Raw genomic sequence first — 25,916 nt, forward strand, 5'->3', positions numbered from 1 at the left:
ATTAGGGCTCCGTCAATTCAAATTTGTGCCGCTTTCAGAGAAGGCGTTAAATTCCCTCCCTTTCCCTAACTGTTCGTGACTTTACCGTTCTGGTTGTTATTGCCCTTATGGCCAGTTCAAAAAAAAAAGTTCGCACTCGACGTCCTTGCGTTCGCACCACACCACTTCACGCATTTCATGATAGCACGGATAGCGCCTGCAGGACCGTATTATGGTCAGGCAGTCGAAAACAGATCTCAGTCCCTGTGTTCTCAATGTAGATCTCCAGGTCCACTCTGCCATCTAGTTTTGATACATCCGTGTAACGTGATCTTCCAGATGTCAATACTAGGGCTCCAAGTTTGTGCCGCTCTCAAAGAATGTGCCGCTCTCAAAGAATGCCTTAATCTCCTTCTTCCTCTCCCAGACTGTTCGTGACTTTACCGTCCTGCTTATTATTGCCCATATGGCCAGATCACGGTCTGTAAAGAAGTTCGCACTCGACGTCCTCGCGTTAGCACCACACCACTTCATGTAATCCGTGATAGCACGCATAGCACCTGCAGGACCGTATTACGATCAGGCAGTCGAAAACAGATCTCAGTCCCTGGATTCTCAATGTAGACTCCCAGGCCCACTCTGCCATCTAGTTTTGATCCATCCGTGTAACGTGATCTTCCAGATGTTAATATTAGGGCTCCGTCAATCCAAATTTGTACCGCTCTCAGAGAAGTTTAACGCCTTCTGTCCCTCCCTTTCACTAACTGTTCGTGACTTTACCGTTCTGGTTGTTATTGCCCTTATGGCCAGTTCACGCTCCGTATAGAAGTTCGCACTCGACGTCCTTGCGTTAGCACTACACCACTTCACGCATACCTTGATCGCTCGGATCTCCGCTTGCAGAACGGTATTATCGTCAGGCAGTCGAAAACAGAGCTCAGTCCCTGAGTTCTCACTGTAGACCCCCAGAGCCACTCTGTCCGCTAGCTTTGGGCCATCCGAGTAACATCATCTTCCAGATGGCAATACTAGGGTTCCGCCAATCCAAGACCGTACCGCTGGCAGCGGTGCCTCGCACTCGACTTCAAGGTTCATCTCAGTTATCCGATCGGAAGCCCCTTCCACGTTTCCTATCGTCGCCTCGATTATACCGCGATGGTATGAGCTGCTCCCATCCTCAATCCATTCTCCCATAGCCTTAAGTCTCATAGCCACAGTGGCTGCCTCACACTTAATCTGTATGTCATTGGGTCGGATATCTAGAATAGTCTCCAGTGCCCTAGTGGGCATGGTCCTCAACGCTCCGCCTATGCCAAGACAACATGTTCTCTGAACCTGTTGTATGGTCCCTATGTTGGGACCAAGAAAACATATTCTCTGAACCTGTTGTATTATCCTAACGTTGCATTTTTCTCCAATGCAGTCCATCAAACTACTGAGACGTAAGTAAGTATTGGTCTAATCACACTCCTGCAGAGCCAGTGGACTATCCTCGGATTCAGGCTCCATTTCGAGCCTAGGGCCCTTCTACATAAAGCCCAACATCTGTGAGCCTTCTCGGTACTCAGTGGGTAATGTATGAATATATTTTCGGCCATTATAGAAATTCAAAGTTATATCACTTTTAAAACAACACCCTTTATATGGGACAAAACAGATGGTATCAGTATTAAGACAATGTGTTTTTTTTTTTAAGTGAATGACGTCCTTCATTTGTGGGGACTATCCATTTCTTTATGGGTATAATACTCAACAGAAATGTCACCATTATCAACTAGTAGTAAATAAATATCAACTTATGACGATTGATTCAGGAAACGGAAGACATGATGTATTGTAAACATAAAGGTCATTTTATTTGTAAAAACTGACTGTTTGTTCAATTCGTATTAACTGACACATGCATACGACCCGTTAGCCAAGTTGAAAGCACACTAACAGTGAGAGCGCGGAAATGTACCCACATTTCAGGAAAACTCAAGCAGTGATTTGATTGTTTATGAAGTTTGAAACAATTAACATAAAACATAAGCAAAGGTATTCACTAATCTTAATATAGAATCATGGAAATGTCAAATAAACCTATTTTAAGGCTTTATTAAGTTTTGTGAATAAGGTCTAAGGAGTTTAATAACTAGATATTGAAAATTATACATCGTTCTCATTTTGTTTACCATGGACAATTATTGCGCTCTCCAAAGACCCAAGAAGTCAAATGGGAACCAATTGGACTAAGATTGGCTCGGAAGTCCTATTAAGAAACAATTTTCTTTTATTATTACTTCTCAAACATAAGTAATATCGTTTAAGCTATTATACTGCAACTAGTCAATTTATGTTCAGACTAACTAGTGGTTTTGTTAACAAAAGTGTTAATTAAAATAATATACAGCTATTTACCTAGCAATCTGTGCCTTACTTCAAGATTGCTAGGTAAAACGCCTCTTCAAGGCAAGTGGTGGTATCTTCAGAGTCTTCGCGTTGGTGTATATTCTAGTAGTTTTGGAATCTCTGCGTTTTTGCGACAATTCAATCTCTTTTCATGGGCATCTGCCATTCTCTATGAAGATCTTTATTCCTTATACACCACGGCGCTTGTACAATGTGTCTCAATACCCTGTTTTGGAAAGTTTAGATGATATCAATACTGTGGTCCTTTACGCAGCCTCAGATTTGTAGAGCATACTACCATATGGGTTTTAAAATTTGTTTGTAAATCAATAGCTAAAATGGCTCATTGGCAGAAAATCATTCTTGTCAGTTGAAAACAAACAACTGACAAGGAGGATTTTCTGCTCACGATGTTTAATTACAAGAGCTTTTCTCTTATTCTTTATGTGATCATTCCATTTTAGTTTCTTACCAAGGGTCATTCTCAGATATATCGCTGATTGATGATTCTCATCGTATATAGGTTTATGTTTATTATTTTTAGTTGCGTAAAATTCACATGCACTAACTGTTTAATTGAAGTACCCATGTGTCCAGCCATTGGTCGATATTCGTTAGGGCACTTTGCAGTTTCATGGTTGACATTTGATTGGCATGTGCTCTTGCCATTAAAACAGTATCATCGACAAAAGTACCCATGATGCATTCTTCTATAGATGGTAAATCATATGTGTATAGAAGGTATAAAAGCGGTCCTAGTACACTACCTTGTGGAACTTCGGAGTGGATAGGTAAGATTTCAGAATACTGTGATCCTTTTTTAAATCGAAAAAATTTCTATCATTTAGGTATGATGCTAACAACAAACAGTAGTTTTTCGGTAAAATTGTTCTGAGTTGTTCAATATCAGTGACGAGTGTACCATTCCATGGAAAACTTGACTTCCTTTTCTAAAGACCGATCTTGGGTCTTGACTTCTTAAGCCTCTAGAGGCGCAATTCTTATCTGTTTTGACTAAAATTTTCCACGTAGTTTTTTTTGGTATCACTTCCAACAACTGCCACTTCATAATCTGGTATAGCTGTCATATAAACCGATCTTGGATCTTGACTTCTTAAGCCAATAGAGCGCGCAATTCTCATCCGATTAAGCTGAACTTTTGCATGAGATGTTTTGTTATGACTTCCAATAACTAAGCTAAGTATGGCGTAAATCGGTACATAACTTGGCATAGCTGTCATATAAACCGATCTGGAATCTTGACTTCTTGAGCCTCTAGAGGGCGCAATTCTCATCCTATTAGGCAGAAATTTTGTACAACGGTTTCTCTCAGGACCTTCAATATATGTGTATAATGTGGTCTGAATCGATTTATAGCTTGATACAGCTCCCATATAAACCGCCCAACCGATTTTGCTTCTTGAGCCCCTACAAGTCGCAATTCTTATCCGAATGAACTGAAATTTTACACAATGACATCTACAATGTTCAGCAATCATTTACGGTCCGATTTGGACTATAAGTTGATAAAGCTCCAATTCTTATTCAATATTCTTTGTTTGCCTAAAAAGAGATACCGCGCAAAGAACTTGATCCATGTTGGAGGGTATATAAGATTCGGCCCGGCCGAACTTAGCACGCTCTTACTTGTTAATGTAACTAAATTTCTTATGTATGGGGGAATGTATGGCCCAGTATTGATTTCTGTTTAGTTAGCGTACTATTCCATTCTGCCTTTTGTATAATATTGGTTAATGTAAGGAATTTTCGTTCAGGGTCTCTATAGGTGTAAAAGAGTTTCTGTCATTTTGAACTAGGTTTCTAAAACAGTTCCCAATCAATTGCTTTGCTCGTTAATGTAGGATTTTCTTTTTGTATAGTTATTGTTGAATAATATGACTGGTATATAGAAGAATGATCAGAGTTCAAATCAAGACCTTCTTCAATTTTCAAGTATGTTGCAGTTATTTTGTGTGTTATGAAAAAATCTATAAAATCTGGAATTTTTGTCACGTCAGTGGGCCAGTATGTCGGACTTAACCGATTCGCAATCGATTTGATTCGTTTGAAGGGCAATAATAATATCTACAATTCCAGCCTTATTTTGCCTACCTAACACTCACAGTTTCCGAGATATAGAATAATTGTATGTTGGGTCATTCTGGAAGTGTCTTGTGCGGATGGAATATGTAATTTTCGTTTTTCTCGGAAACGACTTAACCGATTTGCAAACGGATTGATTCGTTCGTTTGATTCACAGCTTTTAACAGTTCTCTGCCTTTTGTTGTGGTTACTCTTGATCCCCATTTTATATGTTTCGCATTAAAATTGCCTCCAATTATAGATTTGTTCTTATGCGACTGCTGCAATCTCATATGGTCGGATTCCTTAATATTGTGTCTTGGCAGACTATAGACGGATGTTACAATTAGATACTGGTTGTTGTTGTTGTCCTTTACAGGAATAGGGGTTGCTTGGAATTGTTCACTTTGAATCTTATCTTCTTCCCAATGGACAATGTTGTTTCTAACAATAATAGCACTACCTCATCTAGCTTAATTACTTGGATGAATGGTGTGGTATACAGAGCAATTTTCGAGAGTTGTATGAGATTCATTAGTGAAATGCGTTTCACTTATTAGACAGATGTCAATGTTTATTGATCTTAGAACATTCTGAAGGTCAATTTTGTTTTGGAGGAGGCTATTGACTTTCCATTGCATGGTTCTTATTACGGGCTTCATTCAAACACTGAAGTCAAGTGAGAGTAAGCGGTTCTCAAATATTTCGTTTTGAGATACAAGTTTATCTAATTTAATTAATATTTCCGTTAATACACTTTGATTTAATTGGGAACTGCTATGAATATGTTGTTGTGTTATTTGGGTGCATGATCTTAGGCGTGGGAGGAGCTTGTTCATTGTTAGTTCAAAAACTGAATTTCCTAAGCTTTTGCTAGACTGTGTGGATGTTTTAGTGGCCAAAGAAGGTTTCGATATCTCTTTATTTTTTAGAGTATTAGTTTGGCTCTCAGACTTCTTCAATTTTTTTTTTCACATATTTTCTGCATATATTCTTCTCTACCGTTAACACATTTTGGAATAGATTCCAAGATCTTTACACAATTCTTGGGCTCATGTTTCTCTGTGCAATGGACACATCTGGGTTCCTTTGAAAAGTAGTTTTTAGTTTGGTTATAACTCTGGCATGTAACACACTGGAGAATAAGTTTTGAAAGAAAAAAAACAATGTTCAAAATTTCAACTAAATCGATTAATAATTGACCTTTCTAGAGGTTCAAAAAATTAAATAGGGATTCCGGTTTGTATGACAGCTATATCAGGTTATGTACCAATTCGAGCCATACTTAGCCTGGATCCTAGAAGCATCACAAAAACACATTGTGCAGAATGTTATCCATGTTATCCATAATTGGGCCTTTCAGAGACTCAAGGATGGTGGGGGGTATAAACACTACTTTTTGTAATATATTCTACATTGTTTTTAGTACAAAAATGTGTGTGTTTTGTTATAATTTCCACCGTGACAACATATAAATCAACTCTTAAAGAAAAATTAAAAATAAATTCACTCTTAACCTATACTAAAAATTGGCAAAGTTGTTAAACAGTTCACTAACACGCGACTTCACCCAGTAGGAATGCAAGCCAAAAACAAGTCAAAAGAGTGTTGAATATAAGCGAAATTATTGATTTTAGGAAGGCATCTTCACTCACACATTGTTCTTGTTGAACCTGCAACGCTTATATATAAAGCCACAAATATGATATGAAAATGTCAAAGGAAATTTTCTTTGAAACTCTTGGATAACAAAGCAAAAACTTCGTTGATTATTCACTTCAATTAATTTGTGAATGAATGGAAATTTTTTCCTATTTATTTTCTTTGAGGTTAAGAAAAAACTAACGACAACATTAATTAACTAATTTTCAGAGCACACAAAAGGGTTTTTAGAGTTATGCCGGCTCAAGCATACTTTCTAACTCATGAACGTTTTTCAAGAGTCTTGACAAAAGGTCATGTCACATAAATTACATAGCAAATTTGCCCTTGAACATTCCATTAAGAAACAGGGGGGCAAACTTCTCAGATATCAATGAGTGCAGTCCGATTCAAGTTGAAGCTCAATGATAAGAGGCCTCCTTTCTATAGCCGAGTCCTAACGGAGTGCCGCAGTGCGACACCTCTTTGGGGAGAAGTTTTTATGTGGCTGCCATACCATTTGTATACCTTCCACCATAGGATGAGGGTATAAAAATTTCGTCATTCTGTTTGTAACTCCTCGAAGTATTCGTCTACGACCCCATAAAGTACATATATTCTTGATCGGCATGTCATTTTAAGTAGATTTTACCATGTCCGTCCGTCTGTCTGTCTGTCGAAAGCACGCTAACTTTCGAAGGAGTATGGCACAAAATTTTGCACAAATACTTTTCATTAGCGTGGGTCGGTTGGGATTGTAAATGGGCCATATCGGTCCATGTTATGATATAGCTGCTATATTAACCGATTTTGGGCCTTGACTTCTTGGGCCTCTAGAGGGCGCAATTCTCGTCCGATTTGACTGAAATTTTGCACGTCGTGTTTTGGTATCACTTCCAAAAACTGTGCTAAGCATAGTTCAAATCGGTCCATAATCTGACTATAGCTGCTATATAAACAGATCTTGACTTCGTGAGCCACTAGAGGGCGCACTTCTCATCCGAAGTGGATTAAATTTTGCGTAAAGTGCTTTTTTATGACTTCTAACAACTGTGCTGAGAATGCTTGAAATCAGCCCGTAGCCTGATATATTGGGTTGCCCAAAAAGTAATTGCGGATTTTTCATATAGTCGGCGTTGAAAAATTTTTTCACCGCTTGTGACTCTGTAATTGCATTCTTTCTTCTGTCAGTTATCAGCTGTTACTTTAAGCTTGCTTTAGAAAAAAAGTGTAAAAAAAGTATATTTGATTAAAGTCCATTCTAAGTTTTATTAAAAAAGCATTTACTTTCTTTTAAAAAATCCGCAATTACTTTTTGGGCAACCCAATAGCTGACATATAAACCTATTTGGGGTCTTGAGTTTTGAGCCGCTAGAGGGCACAATTATTATCAAATTTAGCAGACATTTGAAACAGCGGCTTCTACTATGACCTACAACTTACGTTTCAAATATGGTCTGAATAGGTATATAGACTGATGCAGCTCCCACATAAACCGATCTCCTTATTTTACTTCTTGAGCCCCCAAAGGACGCTATTGTTATTCTGAAATGACGTCTACTATGGTCTCCAACATTCAATTCGATTATGGCCGAATCGAATCATATGTTAATATAGCTCCAATAGCATAGCAATTATTTTCTTTTATCCTTTGTGGGCCTAAAAAGGGATACCGGAAAAAACACTCAGCAAATGCGATCCATGCTGAAGGGTACATAAGATTCGGCCCGACCGAAATTAGCACGCTTTTACTTGTTTCCAATGGCATAGTTCCTGACAAATGTCACCATTAGGAGGGGAATACCGCCGCTGCAAATTTCTTTCAAATTTTAAATATTCACGTCAGCATTCGAACCCAGGCATTCAGCATCATAGGCAGATATGCTAACCTCTGCGCTACTGTGGTCTCCAATATGTTTTCATGTGTTTGAACTCACTTGTCACGAAATCGGAAAAAACGCTCCTGCTGTTGTCTACAGTTTCTATGACATCTATATCTACATATGGTCTAATCTGGACCATATTTGAATCGGATGCCGGGAGTCTTAATGCACATCACTGTAAACCATTTCAGCGAAATCGGATAATAGATGAGCTTTGTATAGGCTTAAGACCTTTAATATGGCCCGACATTACCCCCAGTTAAAATGAACTAAATTTGGGAAATAGTGAACTTCCTAGGCCGCTAAAGAATAGAAGAAAATAACAGCTACGAAATTCTTTTTACAGAACATTAGGTTAGGTTAGATTAAGTTAGGTTTAAGTGGCAGTCTGCCCTCAGACTCACTTAGAAGTTTTCGTCCATTGTAATACCACAGGGACAGATGAAGGAAGATGCCTTCTAGTTCATACCGTTGAACTATCCAGATTGCTTTAAAAAGCCCAACAACTTGCGAATGAGCACATTCGCTACATCAGACAGGTTCTCAAAGAAATGAGAGCCTAAAGTGGAACTCCTTCTGACTGCCAATGCCGAACACACACACACAAGGTGTTCTATAGTCTCTTCTTCTTCGATGTCCTTACAGCTTCTGCAAAAGTCGTTACTGGCAACCTTTAGTCTGTCAGCATGTTTTCTGATAAGACAGTGACCTGCGATGACGGACACAATGACTGAGACGTCTGTTCTAGCCAGTAACAGCAAAGCGGTAGACCTCTTCAAGTCTAGAATAGGACACATAGGTTTGGAATTCTCACAGTCCCCTCTTTGCGGCCATCTATCATTCGTTGTCCTTCGGGCCTGGTTCTGAAAACTTAGCTTACATGTCGCTAGAGGTATACCCACAGATTCCAGTATCCCTGGAATGTGTAGGGTAGTTCCTAGTCTCGCAAGGTCGTCCGCTTTACAATTCCCTGGAATATCTCTGTGGTCCGGCACCCAGAACAGGTGAATTTTGAACTGTTCAGTCATCTCGTTGGGAGATCTATGACAGTCGAGGGCGGTTTTTGTGTTCAGAAATACGTTCTCCACGAATTAAATGGCTGCCTGACTGCCTTGAGAAGATATTTATGACAATCATCGTTATGACATTATATCTCAGCCATTCCACCACTTCCTTAAATGTAAAGATCTCCGCTTGATACACCTTGGAGTGATCGGGTAATCTTTTCGATATGACCAGTTTTAGATCTTTAGAGTACACCACAAAGCCCACTTGGTCGTTTAGTTTGGAACTATCCGTTACAAACCAAGATTATAGTAGTTCCAATCGGTTCTATCAGGACTAGTGGTACAGTACTTTTTATCAAAAAGCGGCTCAGGTAGGGTGTAATCCACACTGCCTGGAACATCGGATATTGTATCAAGGATAACATAGTGTCCGTAGCCGCAACTTGACCAAAGAGAAGCTCCCTTAACCTCAGGACAGTGGGTGCTGCAACAATGTCCAGAAGTATAAGATGTAGCATTAAATTCAGTACATCAGATGGTGTCGTCCTCAGTGTGATTGTGATGCATAAGCCTATGAATCCGGTTAAGTATTGAGCAGTAGGTGGATTTTTAAAGCACCGTCCACCAGATCACAACACCATATAGCATTATAGGTCTGACAACTGCAGTATATACGCAATGCATAACACACGGTCTAAGCCCCCAAATTTTGCCAATGGCTCTCTTGCAGAGTGGCCTTTCTTGCCGTTTCCAAAATGTTGGATTTAAAGATCAATTTTCTGTCCAGCAAAACACACAGGTATTTTGCGCAAAGAATGAATGGAATATTCTCTCTTCCCAAGGAGATAGGTGCCACTGTAGCCAACTTGTATCTCCTGCTGAAAAGGACTACTTCTGTCTTGCACGGATTTATACCTCCCTTTATAGCTCCCCCAACCTCACGTCAGTGGTCGCTGTGATGCACAAACTTTTCCTTTGGATCCGGTTAAGTATTGAACAGTAGGTGGACTTTTGATGTGCCGTCCACTAGACCACAACACCATACAGCATTATAGGTCTGACAATTGCAGTATATACTCAATGCATGACACGCGATCTAAACCCCCAATTTATGCCAATGGCTCTCTGGCAAGAATTTGGGATAATAGTTGCCTTTCTTGTCGTTTCCAAAATGTTGGATATAAAGATCAATTTCCTGTCCAGCAAAACACCCAGGTATTTTGCACTTTCTGTGAGTGGAATATTCTCCCTTCCCAAGGAGACAGGTGCCACTGTAGGCAACTTGTATCTCCTGCTGAAAAGGACTACTTCTGTCTTGCCCGGATTTATACCTCCCTTTATAGCTCCCCCAACCTCACGTCAGTGGTCGCTGTGATGCACAAACAAGCCATCCTTTGGATCCGGTTAAGTATTGAGCAGTAGGTGGACTTTTTAAGTGCCGTCCACTAGACCACAACACCATATAGCATTATAGGTCTGACAACTGCAGTATATACCTAATGCATGACAGGCGATCTAAACTCCCAACTGGCAGGTGTATAGGGTAAGGTGTACAGGGTAATAGTTGCCTTTCTTGCCGTATCCAAAATGTTGGATTTAAAGTTCAATTTGCTGTCCAGCGAAACACCCACGTATTTTACGCTTTCTGTGAATGAAATATTCTCTCTTCTCAAGGAGACAGGTGCCACTGTAGGCAACTTGTATCTGCTGCTGAAAAGAACTACTTCTGTTTTGCACGGATTTATACCCAGACTACTTTCGGTAGCCCACTTTGCTGTTACCAGTAAAGCTTCCTGAAAGTATATCTCTTAGAATGCTGGGAAACTTTCCCCTTACCACAATTGCCACGTCATCAGCACACGCGACGGCTTTTTCTTCCAAAAACACAAATATATTGTTTATGCTATATTCCATAGTAGAGGAGACAGAACAACTCCTTGAGGAGTTCCTCTGCTGACCCATCATTTTAGATCCACAGATCCCAAGCCTGCCGTAATGCATCTTTTAGTAAGTAAGTTATTAATAAACTTTCTTACGTTAGAGTTGATGCCTAGAAACTCCAACTCCTTCATGATTAACATCGGTTTTACATTATTGAAAGCACCTTCAATGTCAAGAAATGCTACCATTGTATATTCCTTGACAGCGAGAGAACCTTCTATGTAGCCGCCTTGGTCGTGAAGGGCTGTTTCAGTGGATTTGCCTTTAATACATGCATGCTGCTGCCGCGACAGGCAATCTCCAGGGATCTTTTCCCTAAGATATGTTTCCATCAACCTCTTAAGAGTCTTCAACATAAAGTAAGACAGTCTAATAGGGCGAAAATCTTTCGCCTTGATGTGTTAGGGGTTTCCTGCTTTTGGAATGAAAATGACCTTTGTGTCCCTCCATCCCACATATGACATTCTGATACAAGCGGAGTATATCTCCCTAAGCCAAGGAACCAGTCTATCAGACACAGCTTGTAATTCAACCGCTGATACATCATCAGGGCCTGGCGACTTAAAGCAGTCGAAACTTCTTATCGCCCAAAGGATTTTCGACTCAGACACAATTTCCCTAAAGGCCTCCGACGAATGCATATCAGTGACAACCTCTTCTGGCTCCTTGTTGTCCATTGGAGAATTTCCCGGGAAATGTGTATCAACGAGTAGTTGTAGTGTTTGCTCACTCGACATTGTCCATACATTCTCTGACTTCTGGATATACCCCACCGTAATTGGTCTCAAGGACAGAACCTTCCATAGCCTAGAGGGTTAAGATGTATTCTCCACGGATCTGCAGAATTCCACCCAAGATTTGTTCTGAGCTTTTCTCAGCTCGCCCTTATATTTTCTTAGCTCAGCCTTATAGATGTCCCAATCGTGTGGTGCTCTTGTGGCTTTTGCTCTTTTGAAGAGTTGAAGAGCAATCTAGGCTAACATTGAATCCTTCGGTTCCAGTCATATTTCAGTTATATGCCATATGCAAGACCCTTTCGGACCTTCTGCATAGCTGGTTCGGATCCTTACCCACTCACCTGTAAGAGTGTCGTTAAAATTGCCCCCTGTGGCGTGCCTTGTGCTATTATCGCCCTTATATTTATGTCCTGGGACCTGCAATTTATCCACCTGTTCCTTAGCATATGGTTTAACCAGTCTTTAAGGACCGGGTTCACGCGGTACTGGTCTAAGGATTGGATCAGTGTATTACATATAAGATTATGCTTGAATTGTGAACAGTGAATTGCTTAGGAACCCTCGACATCTTCGATCTATCCAATAAACTTACGGGGAAATTCGGTAAAATATCCGCGATGGAGTGTATCCAAGAGGATGTTATTGTTTGAATTCATAATGACCATTACACATTTCCAAGTCGAAGATTCTTTAAACGTTTGCACTCTTCAATTTCAAGTGTTGAACTAGAAGTAGTTGTTCAAAGACATCACATCAGTTCCATTTTTAAAATGATTGAGTCTTTAAACGTTCAACCATGGCAATTGTTGTCTTTGCAGACTCATCCATTTTATGGTATTCTCAAATCTAAGCTGGCATAATTTTCTTTCATAAATGCCTACGCCACAAAAATAAGCAATACAGCTAAGCGATAAGAGGTTTGGCAAATGGAGTATTAAAATAAGATAGCCACCATCTCATGAAAAGTGATTTTGTTAAAACTTTGCTGGTTTATAATGGTAATCCTTTAAGTATGCTGGGATAAAAGGCAAAAATTTGGAATAAAGTATCGTCCTAAAGTTTATCCCACAATAATGAAGTATTGGGCAGAATTGGCAAAGCAATTTAACTTGGTGGGAAAACTTTCGTGGATAGATCACTCATTTCAGGATAGGTAGGCAGGCTAGGGCAAAGTGGTAACCAAACTAAAGTCCAAGTCATAAATCATTGAATCGTCTTGTCTTCAGCAAACAACAAAAATATGATACACATGTTTGTTGGCAATACTTCTGGGTATCTCTGTTGTTGCCAGTTTCATTGGAACAATTTATCACTTGTCTAAAACCTCTGACATTATGCTGAAATCTATTAAGACTTGCCATGTGATAAATAACTTTGTTACTGACTTTTTTTGTTAATTATACTCAAAGGCCCTGCCTCTGATGGCAATACAGCTTCTAATGTTTGTGACACCCAATTCGCTTACTAACTTACAATCCTTGTGACAGTCTAACATTTAAATGTAATACTGTATGGGATTCATCCAATCTATCACCAGGGATATTTACTTTGGCAACAATATACAGTTGTATGAACTCATCCCATTGCAACCAAATATGCAGGTAATGGTGCCATGAAAATCCTTTTTACGCATTAAAATAATCATATTGCACAGATCAACACCTCTGTGGATATGGTCTTTGGTATTAAAATGATAAGAGCCCTGCGCCTAAAAGTATACACCGTAAATGAACACATTAAAATTTCATTCTAAATATAGGCTATAAAATCTCATTCATCAGTTTCATCCCTTTTTTTGTGAACCGTAATGTTACAGCATACATTATAGAGTTTTAGCTTGACAAAAGTCCAACACTTTAAACAGGCTTTTCTGGCTAAAGGCTCGTAAAGTCTTCATTACTTTTTTTTAGGGGTTAAACTTGCGAGTTACTTTTTTATTAACTAACAAAAATAGTGTTTTGCCTTTGCACTAAAGGCAATTTTAACATGAGCTGGCATGTTTTTTGCCTTTATAGTTGCTGGCAAATGACCTTCACACAGGCACTCAGGTGATATAATAACTTTCTAACAAAAATACAAAAACTAAACTCAAACGCATATTAAATGTTACCCTTTCTCCCGAAGAGTGAATCAAGGCAACTCCAGGAAAATAAATAAAACACTTTTTTGTTTGAGGTTTAGAGGAACCCTTTCTCTCTCTCAATGACTTGTATTTTATTTAGAAAGCTTGCATGTGTAAATAACGTCCTAAAGCTTATTAAAGCATGAACATTAACAAACTGAATTCACCTTTAATTTTGGCAAGAGTTCTAGTAATAACACCAAAATATAAAAAGTTAAAGCATGCTAAGTTCGGCCGGGTCGAATCTTATATACCCTCCAGCATGGGTCGCATCTGTCGAGTTCTTTGCGCAGTATCTCTTTTTAGGCAAACAAAGAATAATGAATAAGGACGAAGGACGGAGGAGAAGGAGGAGGAGCTATATTATGTTATATTCGGATTCGGGGCTGAAGAAGCAAGCTAAAGCAATCGATTCAGACCATATTGCACACGTATGTTGAAGCCCATGGGGGATCAAGAGGCTCATGAAATCAAGATCCCAGATCAGTTTATACGGCAGTTATATCGGGTTATGTACATATTTGCGCTATACTCGTCACAGTTTTTGGAAGTCATATCAAAACCCCTCATGCAAAATTTTAGCCAAATCGGACGAGAATTGCGCCCTCTAGAGGCTCAAGAAGTCAAGACCCAAGATCGGATTATACGGCAGCTATATCAGGTTATGAACCGATATGGACCATACTTCACACAAATGTTGTAAGTGATATCAAAACACCACGTGCAAAATTTCATTCAAATCGAACGAGAATTGCGCCCTCTAGAGGCTCAAGAAGCCAAGGCCCAATATAGGTTTATATGGCAGCTATATCGGGTTTTTTACTTATTTGCGCCATACTCATCACAGTTTTTGAAAGTCATATAAAAAGAACTCATGCAAAATTTTAGCCAAATCGGATGAGAATTGCGCCCTCTAGAGGCTCAAGTGGTCAAGACCCAAGATCGGTTTATATGGCAGCTATATCAGGTTATGAACCGATATGGACTATACTTCACACAAATGTTGGAAGTGATATCAAAACACCACGTGCAAAATTTCAGTCAAGAAGTCAAGACCCAAGATCGGTTTATATGGCAGCTATATCAGGTTATGGACCGATTTGAACCATGCTTGGCACAGTTGTTGCAAAATTTCATTCCAATCCGATAAGAATTGCGTCCTCTAGAGGCTCAAGAAGTCAAGACCCAAGATCGGCTTATATGGCAGCTATATCAAAACATGGCCGATTTGGCCCATTTACAAACCCAACCGACCTACACTAATAAAAAGTATTTGTGCAAAATTTCAAGCGGCTAGCTTTACTCCTTCAAAAGTTAGCGTGCTTTCGACAGACAGACGGACGGACATGGTTAGTTCCACTTAAAATGACATGGCGATCAAGATCAAGGTCTTGGACGCATATTTCGAGGTGTTACAAACAGTATGATAAAATTAGTATACCCCCATCCTATGATGGATGGTATAAAAATGTTCCTAAATAATTCCTAGAAATCGGAGGCCACCGTAGCGCAGAGGTTAGCATGTCCGCCTATGACGCTGAACACCTGGGTTCGAATCCTGGCAAGACCATCAGAAAAAATTTTCAGCGATGGTTTTTCCCTCCTAATGGTGGCAACATTTGTGAGGTACTATGCCATGTAAAACTTTTCTCCAAAGAGGTGTCGCACTGCGGCACGCCGTTCGGACTCGGCTATAAAAAGGAGGCCCCTAATCATTGGGCTTAAACTTGAATCGGACTGCACTTTTAGATATGTGAGAAGTTTGCCCCTGTTCCTTAATGTTCATGGGCGAAATTTGCATTTGATCATAATAAGGTCCTGCAGGCGTAGATCCGGGCAATCACGGAATGCGTGAGGTGGTGTGGACGTCAAGTACGAACATCTTTACGAACAGTAACCAGTCCGTAAGGGCAATAACAACCAGGACGGTAAAATTACGAACAGTCTTGGAATGTTATGAGGAGATTAACGCCTTTTCTGAGAATGACACGATACGCATCGTTTGGATGCCTGGCCATATCGGAGAAAGGTTGAATGAGAAAGCAGACGATTTGGCAGTGAAGGTCGGAGAACTGCCGTGAACAAACTTGATTAACCCGAAGCTTTTCGGGTCGACGCAGTCCGAGTTAAGGGAGTGGGCGACGAATGCGCATGTAACACTGTGGAACAGCGAAACAGTCGGTAGGACGGCAAAATGGGGAGATGGGGAGATCCAGAACGTTAGAAGACGAGACTATTACTGAAAGCAAGTAATAAGGAGTTCAGTATAGCTTTTGGTATCATGACGGGCCATCATAGCGCAGAGGTTAGCATTTCCGCCTAAGAAGCTGAACGCCTGGGTTCGAATCCTGGCGAGACCATCAGAAAAAATTTTCAGCGGTGACTTTCCCCTCCTAATGCTGGCAACATTTGTGTGGTAGTATGCCATGTAAAACTTCTCTCCAAAGAGGTGTCGTAGGAGGCCCTTATCATTGGGCTTAAACTTGAATCGGACTGCACTTATTGACATGTGAGAAGTTTGACCCTGTTCCATAGTGGAATGTTAATGGGTAAAATGAGCAATTTGCATCATGACGGGACACATAGCACTACTAGCTCTCTTATCTAAAATCGGTGCGGCAAGTGATAGCATGTGTAGGGCATGCAGGGAAGATGATGAGACGTTGGAGCATTTTCCATGTCATTGCTTGACTTTCGCGGCTAACAGACACCGGTACTGAGGTGGGGACACAATACCAGACATTAATCAACTTAGGGGAGTGGCAGGGAAAACAATTGAGGATTTTGTAAGTAGCACGGATTTCCTCACTTAAAATTTTCTTTTTCGAGGTTACTTTTTAGTGTTCACCCTCTATCGGTAGATCGGTCTACAAAGCAGCTATATCCAAATATGGTCCGATTTGGCCCATTCAAAAACTTAAACAGCGTGCATCAAAAAGACGTATGTGTGCCAAACTCAATTGTTGAAGGCTATAAAGAGATTACAACAGACGGAAAGGCGGACATACACACGGACATCGTTAAATCGTCTTAGAATTTTACGACGATCCGAAATATATATACTTTGTAGGGTCGGAAATTCATATTTCGATGTGCAAAAAGTTAATGGAAGATCATAACAAGAAACCTCCATTGGATTTTTGATATGCTTGCATAAGAATTGCGCCTTCCAGAGGCTCAAGAAGAATATATTCGGGAGATCGGTTTATATGAGCGCTATATTAGGTTTTGAACTGATTCGAACCATACTTGGATCCATGCCTGGTACTTATATTGGTGGTCATAAGAAAAATCATGGTTCAAAATTTCAGGCAATTCAAATAAGGATTTGCCCGTCTAAAACCTCAGGATCGCTTTATATGGCAGCTATATCTGAACATGGAAAAACAACTTAACAGTGACTTAGTTGATTATCGTGAATATATCTCAACCCGCTCAAAAGTTCTAGAACTGTTTCCAAGAATTTTCGATTGGACAACACTTTTCATAAGTTCTGTAGTGCCCTTGTGGCATTCGCCTTATTAAAGAGTTTTGGGCAATCCTTCCTTATATCAACTAGCACTGTCAGCCACCATGGCCTTCGTTGTTTGCCCCTTGATTTGGCTCTAGGATATGCAGACTTTAGGGAGTTCAGGAACGTTAGCTTTTCAACAACAATTGCTAAGCCGTCGCCTCAGTCTCCAACTCAACAGCTTTTAATTCGTGGGTAGCAACTCCCTTAGACTTGTAGAGATCTTCGAGGCAGCCGGAAGGCTTGCAGTTAGTACGATAACTGCAAGCTTCCGGTTCCCATCGATCTCATCCAATCTGGCAATCTTTTCGTAACATATCTGATTTTGATGGTTTTGGCGATGGGGTCTAAAAATTAAGTTAAGAAGCCATGTTAAAACCTTAAAAGGAGTCGCCCTGCGGCACTCCGTTCGAACTCGGCTATAAATAGGAGACCTCTTATCATTGCGCTTAAAATTTTAACCAGACAGCATTCTTTCATATGTGGGAAGTTTTCCCTCCACTCCTTTATGGAATGTCGGGGGAAAATTTGCATTTGCAATGATTTATGGCCCTTGGGGATTATGAAGTAAAATCAAAGAAGCATCCTATATGAATTATCTGTGTAAACTTTCAAGCGTTCGAAAGCTATAACAAGCGAATGCATGGACAAAAAAACGACATGGACAAATGTCGTAGTGGTTGACCACCATAGAGAAATATCATAAGAACGCTGAACGAAATGCAGCTTCATAGGCCAGCTAAATTGAAATGGATTTCAAAAATGTTGCCGGTGTGCTTTCTGTGTAAGCTCTAACTTTCATACCATTTCGTTACAAAATATCAAAAATTCTCGGTGGCATGAAATCAACAATTTTTGTAACCTTGTAGTCGCCTTATTTACTGTTACATACGTACCCTCACAACCAATACGCCAACGCAAATGCATAAAAAAATACATTGACAAAAGGCTTAATGGACAAGGATGAGCTGCATGTTACTGTTCTGTTTGTTTCTAATGTATTTCCGCTTGAACTTGAAACCAAAGAAAAACACCCACTGTCTCAGCGACTTGCGAAAATTGGGTGGTGAAATTCGCATTCGAACACACAACAGAAACCTAAAGGCAGCTACAAAATCATCAAATATTATGGAATACGGCCCTTTTTGCAAAATCCTCTCCCAAACGCCCACTCTGCTACACACACCCACACACACACACATACACACACTAGAAACCTACACGGTGTTGCTTCAATGAAAAGACCTTGAAAGCTGTCTCAAACCCATTCATAACTACAAACCACCCATACTATGAGCAAAACGCCCAAGAAGGTGAGATAGGCCTTATGCCACGTCATATTAACACAAAAGTTTTCCCATGTGAAACTAGCTGGCCCACACAAAGCAGAAGTAGTCAAGAGGGAAATGCAGACAAGCGGCGTTAAATATTAATAACCATTTCATGTTAATCGCCAAGTGGTGGGAAAATCAGCCCAAGGCGTACATTCATTATTGTGTTTGTTTTCTTCGGTGACAAGTTCTTAATTACAAATGAAACACAATTGGAGTTACGAGTATAAGAGATTGACATATACAGTTTCTACTAATTTTGGGTTTTGATATATTAATAAAAATATTATTAATTCGAGTATTGCGCCAATGATTACGTTTTGAAACCTAGGTAGCAAAGTTTTGTTTAGTTTTTGTGCCTTAAAAAACTTTTGTTTAAATATCATGTCCCAAGAGCATTCACTAAGTGACCTTTGGGGGCCATTCGCAAATGTCCTTGAAATGGGGACAGTGTTAAGGTGATGACAAACATCATGGCTGTTGCAAAAGGTGCATGAGAACTTGGAAGAAAAGAAAATATACCACACTGTCAGGTGATTAAACGAGAAGAAAATGTTGACAATTTTAAATTATGAAAAATTATTTTTTTTGTCATTCGAGATGGGATTTTCAACAGATTAAAAAATTTCACCAAATTTTCCTTTTAATCAATATAACAAGTAAAAACGCGTTAAGTTCGGTCGAGCCGAAATTTGGATACCCATCCCCTCGGGTAAACCACTTTTCGTCAAAATCCGGTGAAAATGCACACCTAATGCCCCATGGCAGCTATATGGAAATATGTTCCGATTTGGACCAAATACTAATAAGTACAAGTCATTGTTCAATTGTGTTTAACAAAATATTGGTCTTTTTAGTAGATATATCTAAAAATAAACCGATCTGAACCGTATACGACACGGATGTCGAAAAGCCTAACATAAGTCACTGTGTCAAATTTCAGTGAAATCTGATTATATATGCGCCTTTTATGGGGCCAAGACCTTAAATCGAGAGATCGGTCTATATGGCAGCTATATTCAAATCTGGACCGATTTGGGCCAAATTGAATAAGAATGTTGAAGGGTCTAACACAACACAAATTTCGACGAAATCGTACTATAAATGCGCCTTTTATGGACCCAAAACCCTAAATCGAGAGATCGGTCTATATGGCAGTTATATCCAAATCTCGACCGATCTTAGCCAAATGCAAGAGGAATGTCGAAGCGCCTAACACACCTCACTATCCCAAATTTAGGCGACATCGGATATTAAATGCGCTTTTTATGGACCGAAAACCCTAAATCGAGAGATCGGTCTATATGGCAGCTATATCCAAATCTGGACCGATCTCGGCCAAATTGAAGAATAATGTCGGAGGGCCTTACACAACGCACTGTCCCAAATTTCGACGCAATCGGATAATAAATGCGCCTTTTATGGACCCAAAACCTTAAATCGAGGGATCGGTCTATATGGCAACTATATCCGAATTTGATCCGATCAGGACCAAATTAAAGAAAGATGACGAAGGGCCTAACGTTACTCACTGTCCCAAATTTCAGCAAAATCGGATAATAAATGTGGCTTTTATGGGCCGAAAACCCTATATCGAGAGATCGGTCTATATGGCAGTTATATCCAAATCTGGACCGATCTGGGCCAAATTGAAGAATAATGTCGGAGGGCCTTACACAACGCACTGTCCCAAATTTCGACGCAATCGGACAATAAATGCGCCTTTTATGGACCGAAAACCCTAAATCGAGAGATCGGTCTATATGGCAGTTATATCCAAATCTGGACCCATCAAGGCCAAATTGAAGAAGAATATCGAAGGGCCCAACACAACTCACTGTCCCAAATTTCAGCAAAATCGGGCAATAAATACGCCTTTTATTGTCGCAAGACCTTAAACCGAGAGATCGGTCTATATGGCAGCTATATTCAAATCTGGACCGATCTGGGCCAAATTGAAGAAGAATATCGAAGGGCCCAACACAACTCACTGTCCCAAATTTCAGCAAAATCGGGCAATAAATACGCCTTTTATTGTCGGAAGACCTTAAACCGAGAGATCGGTCTATATGGCAGCTATATTCAAATCTGGACCGATCTGGGCCAAATTGAAAAAGAATATCGAAGGCCCTAACACAACTCACATTCCAAAATTTTGGCAAAATCCGACAATAAATGCGCCAAAGACCTTAAATCGAGAGATCGGTCTATATGGAAGCTATATCAAAATCTGAACCGATCTGAACTAAATTGACAAAAGATATCAAAGGGCTTAACACAACTCACTGTCCCAAATTTCAGCAAAATCGGATAATAAATGTGGCTTTTATGGGCCTAAGACCCTAAATCGGCGGATCGGTTTATATGGCAGCTATGTCCAAATCTGGACCCATCTAAGCCAAATTGAAGAATAATATCGAAGGGCCTAACCCAGCTCATTTTCCAAAATTTTGCCAAAATCGGACAATAAATGCGCCTTTTATTGTCGCAAGACCTTAAATCGGAGGATCGGTCTATATGGCAGCTATATCCAAATCTGAACCGATGTAAGCCAAATTGAAGAAGGATGTCGAAGGGCCTAAGACAACTCACTGTCTCAAATTTCAGCAAAATCGGATAATAAATGTGGCTTTTATTGACCCAAAACCCTAAATCGAGAGATCGGTCTATATGGCAGCTATATCCAAATCTGAACCGATCTGAGCTAAATTGACGAAAGATGTCAAAGGGCCTAACATAACTTACTGTCCCAAATTTCAGCAAAATCGGATAATAAATGTGGCTTTTATTGACCCAAAACCCTAAATCGAGAGATCGGTCTATATGGCAGCTATATCCAAATCTGAACCGATCTGAGCTAAATTGACGAAAAATGTCAAAGGGCTTAACACAACTCACTGTCCCAAATATCAGCAAAATCGGATAATAAATGTGGCTTTTATGGGCCTAAGACCCTAAATCGGCGGATCGGTCTATATGGCAGCTATATCCAAATCTGAACCGATCTGAGCTAAATTGACGAAATATGTCAAAGGGCCTAACATAACTCACTGTCCCAAATTTCAGCAAAATCGGATAATAAATGTGGCTTTTATTGGCCCAAAACCCTAAATCGAGAGATCGGTCTATGTGGCAGCTATATCCAAATCTGAACCGATCTGAGCTAAATTGAACAAAAATATCAAAGGGATTAACACAACTCACTGTCCCAAATATCAGCAAAATCGGATAATAAATGTGGATTTTATGGGCCTAAGACCCTAAATCGGCGGATCGGTTTATATGGCAGCTATATCCAAATCTGGACCCATTAAGATTCAGCTCCATATCTCTATTTTTAAAGAATGTAGCGTGATTTCAACGCCAGACGGACGGACATGGCTGGATCTTCTCAAATTTTTTGTTTTACGACGATGTGTTGGAAACGGAATGACAAAATGAAATTAGCCATTACACCACTTGTTTGACTGGAAGGATCTCGCTTGATACAAACTACAGTAGTCTGGTAACCTTCACGATATGACCAGACCAATGGCCGGGCCTAGTCTTATATACCCTCCAAAGATCGCATTTGTCAAATTTTTTGGCCGATATCTCTTTATAGACAAAGAAAGGATAACGCAAGTAGGCCCGATTGGGGCCTACTTGGTGTGGCTGTTGGAGATCAAAGGGGAATTCATTGTGCAAAATTTCAGCCAAATCGGATAATAATTGCTCCCTCGGGAGATCGGTTTATATTGAAGCTATATCAGGTAGTGATCCGATTTGGGTCATACTCAGTTGACGCAGTTGTTGATGGTCAAATCAAAACCTATCATGCAAAATTTCAGCTAAATCGGATAGTAATTGTGCCCTCTAGAGGATAACAATTAGGCTCTCTAGCGGCTCATTAAGTCAAGATCCGAGATCGGATAGTATGGGAGCTATTTCAGGTTATGAACCGCTGTGACCCACACTTGGCGCAGTAGTTGATGGTGGTAGAAGTTAGAACAAAACACTTCATAAAAAATTTCAGCAAATCGGATAATAATTACGCCCTCTATAGGCTCAAGAGGTCAAGATCGGAAATCGGTTTATATGGGAGCTATATCAGGTTATAAAGAAATTTGAGCCATACTTGGCGCAATTGTTGATGGTCAAATCAAAACATATCATGCAAAATTTCAGTTAAGTCGGACACTAATTGCACCCTCTAGAGGATAACCATTGGGCCCTCTAGCGGCTCATGAAGTCAAGATCCGAGGTCGGATAGTATGGGAGTTATTTCAGGTTATGATCCGCTTTGACCCACACTTGACGCAGTAGTTGATGGTGGTAGAAGTTAGAAAAAAACACTTCATCCAAAATTTCAGCCAAATCGGATCGCCCTCTATAGGCTCAAGAGGTCAACATCGGAAATCGGTTTATATGGGGGCTATATCAGGTTATGAACCGATTTGAGCCATACTTGGCGAAGTTGTTGATGGTCAAACCAAAACATATCATGCAAAATTTCAGCTAAATTGGATAGTAATTGTGCCCTCTAGAGGATAACAATTAGGCCCTCTAGCGGCTCATTAAGTCAAGATCCGAGATCGGATAGTATGGGAGTTATTTCAGGTTATGAACCGCTGTGCCCCACACTTGGCGCAGTAGTTGATGGTGATAGAAGTTAGAACAAAACACTTCATCCAAAATTTCAGTCAAATCGGATAATAATTACGCCCTCTATAGGCTCAAGAGGTCAACATCGGAAATCGGTTTATATGGGAGCTATATCAGGTTATAAAGAAATTTGAGCCATACTTGGCACAGTTCTAAAGGGCCAACCCAAAACACTTGTTGCAAAATTTCAGTCAAATCGAATAATAATTGCGCCCTCTAACGGCTCAGGAAGTCAAGATCGGAAATCGGTTTATATGGGAGCCAAATCAGTTTATGAACCGATTTGAGCCATACTTGGCACAGTTGTTGATGGTCAGACCAAAACACACCATGCAAAATTTCAGCCAAATCGGATAATAGTTGTGCCCTCTAGAGGGTAATAATAGCGCCCTCTAGCGGCTAAATAAGTCAAGAAACGAGATCGTTTTATGTGGTATCTATTTCAGGTCATGAACTGATTTGGACTGAACATACTTAGCAGAGTTGTTGGAAGTCAAAATTAAATCGGATAGGAATTGCGCCCTCTAGTGGCTCAATAAGTCAAGATACGATTTCGGTTTATATGGCAGCTACACCAAAACATGGACCGATTTGGCCCATTTTTCAAAACTAATTAAAAGTATTTGTGCAAAATTTCAAGCATCTATTTAGCTTTACTCCTTCAAAAGTTTGCGTACTTTTGACAGACAGACAGATAGGCGGACGGACAGACAGGACAGTGTCAAGTACAATCAAGAATGTATACACTTTGTTGAGTCTCAGATCAATATTACGATGTGTTACAAACCGAACGATGAAGTTAGTCTACCCCCATCCTATAGTGGAAACGATAATAGCATTACAAATGCGCATTTCACAAACCCAAATTAAATTTTGTAGATGCGAGGTGACCAGCTTTCAGGCACAATATGTGGTATGTTACAATTGCTAAAACCAAAGTCAATATGCAAACGACTTCATCTGATATATGTAGGCCCACATCAAAAAAGGTTTAAAAAAGGTTCAAAGCTTAGCCAACGAGTCCTTTTTGGTGGCGTTAATTAAGACCCAAAAAAAAAATACTCTTTCATAGCAGGAGGATATAAAACTTACCCATAGCTAACAGTGCCATTCTTCAAATTATTCCCCACAAAATTTGCGGGTTGCAATGACAACTGATTGAGTGGCGGCTGTTGATTGTGGTTATGATGCTGTGGCTGCTGCTGCTGCTGCTGTTGCATCTGTTGTAGGGTTGTTGGCATTGGTGCTGTTGCTGATGGTGTTTCTGTGGCGGCGACGGAGGCGGCGGTGGTGGCCAGATTGGCCAGAGTATTTGCATTTGAATTGACATTGGTCGGTGTTGAATTGGTTGTCGTGATAATTGGATTCTTTTGAAAGCTCACCGTCGGTGCTTTTTCATTGGCATTTGCCGGCTTTATTAGGGCATTCATGCAATCCTCTTTGGACACCAAAGGCATATTAATGGTGGAAGAATCCATGGTGGAGTGGCAACGCCAATAGTGGTGGTATTTTTTTTTTTTTTTAATTCAACTACAAAAAATATAACAATCTGCCTAAAAATGTCAGTGAGAAATGTTGGTTGTTTTGTCGCCGTTGCCGTTGCTGTCTTTAAAGCATTTTGTCATGTGCTGACAACAGCTAGGGCTCAGCTAAAAGTCTCGTCTTTTGGTTTTCTTTCAACACTGTGTGTGTGATGTGTGTTGTCTGATGTGTTGTGTGATGTTGGCGCTTAATATCTAATGAGCTTATTTCTCTATGGCGATGTGTGCTAACGGCACCTCAATGCTTTTTGGCTGGTTTTCTGTCTCTTGGTGAGATGTCACTGTGGATACTTTGGGTTATGGTCGCGAATTCTTATGACGACAACCACGATGTTGATGATGATGGTGGTGTTTGGTGTTGGTGACGATGGTATTTATGTCATTACGGCATTCTAAGCATTCTAAGCTATTGTTTCATTATCATCCATGATGATGGATAGCCGCCTTGTTGTGATGGTTTTTTTTTTCTTTCTTTTTAGATTTTGTTTTTCTTTGCTCTCGTTGACTTTTGATTTTGATCTGACTTTCTCTTTTTTTTTGCAATGCTTTGAAGAATTTTAATTCATTGTGATTTCAAGTGTCGGCCACTTGGTCATGAGGACTTTTGTTTGACAGACTCTTCTCCCAGCATTGAGAGTGCTATGACAGTGGTGCTGGTTGGGAAGCTCTGTCGATGTTTGTTGTAATTGTGAGTTTTGCTATTTGTGTTTGTTTATTATTATTTGGGTACTATTTCTCTGATATCCTTTTTTTATCCGTTTGGTTTCGTTCTCAATTGTAGCACTCTAGGCTATGAATAGTCCAAACAATGTGGTAACTGTAAGAAAAAAAAGAAGACATGATGTAGTTATTTTTAAAAAGGACAAATATTTTTAACTAAAATGAGTTTTCTTCGTTTGCCAGGACCTTTGTTGAGCAAGATTTGAAGAAAGGACTAGAATAATTGTATCAAGGTAGGAGACAAAACTTTAAAGATGACTATAAGAATTATGCATATTCCAAGAGCAATGGGGCAAAAACATTGAAAATTACTATAAAGATGTCAATATTTCTTGTCAAACTCAAAATTATACCCAACAAGCGACAACTGATAAAGTTTGGGTGGA

The 25,916-nt window shown here is 39.9% G+C and overlaps 1 protein-coding gene across 1 annotated transcript in view; it reads right to left on the reverse strand.

Annotated features, from left to right (window-relative positions):
• The window catches only part of LOC106087365 (ATP-binding cassette sub-family G member 4), a 179,796-nt gene that overhangs the window by 85,597 nt on the left and 68,283 nt on the right, over positions 1-25,916 (reverse strand). The window contains exon 3 of the mRNA XM_059364641.1: positions 24,362-25,627. Within this exon, the coding sequence (XP_059220624.1) occupies positions 24,362-24,747 (386 nt within the window). The 5' untranslated portion in view covers positions 24,748-25,627. The remainder of the gene's footprint in view (positions 1-24,361; positions 25,628-25,916) is intronic.

Source organism: Stomoxys calcitrans, chromosome 3, assembly GCF_963082655.1.
Source record: "Stomoxys calcitrans chromosome 3, idStoCalc2.1, whole genome shotgun sequence".
Lineage (NCBI taxonomy): Eukaryota > Metazoa > Arthropoda > Insecta > Diptera > Muscidae > Stomoxys > Stomoxys calcitrans.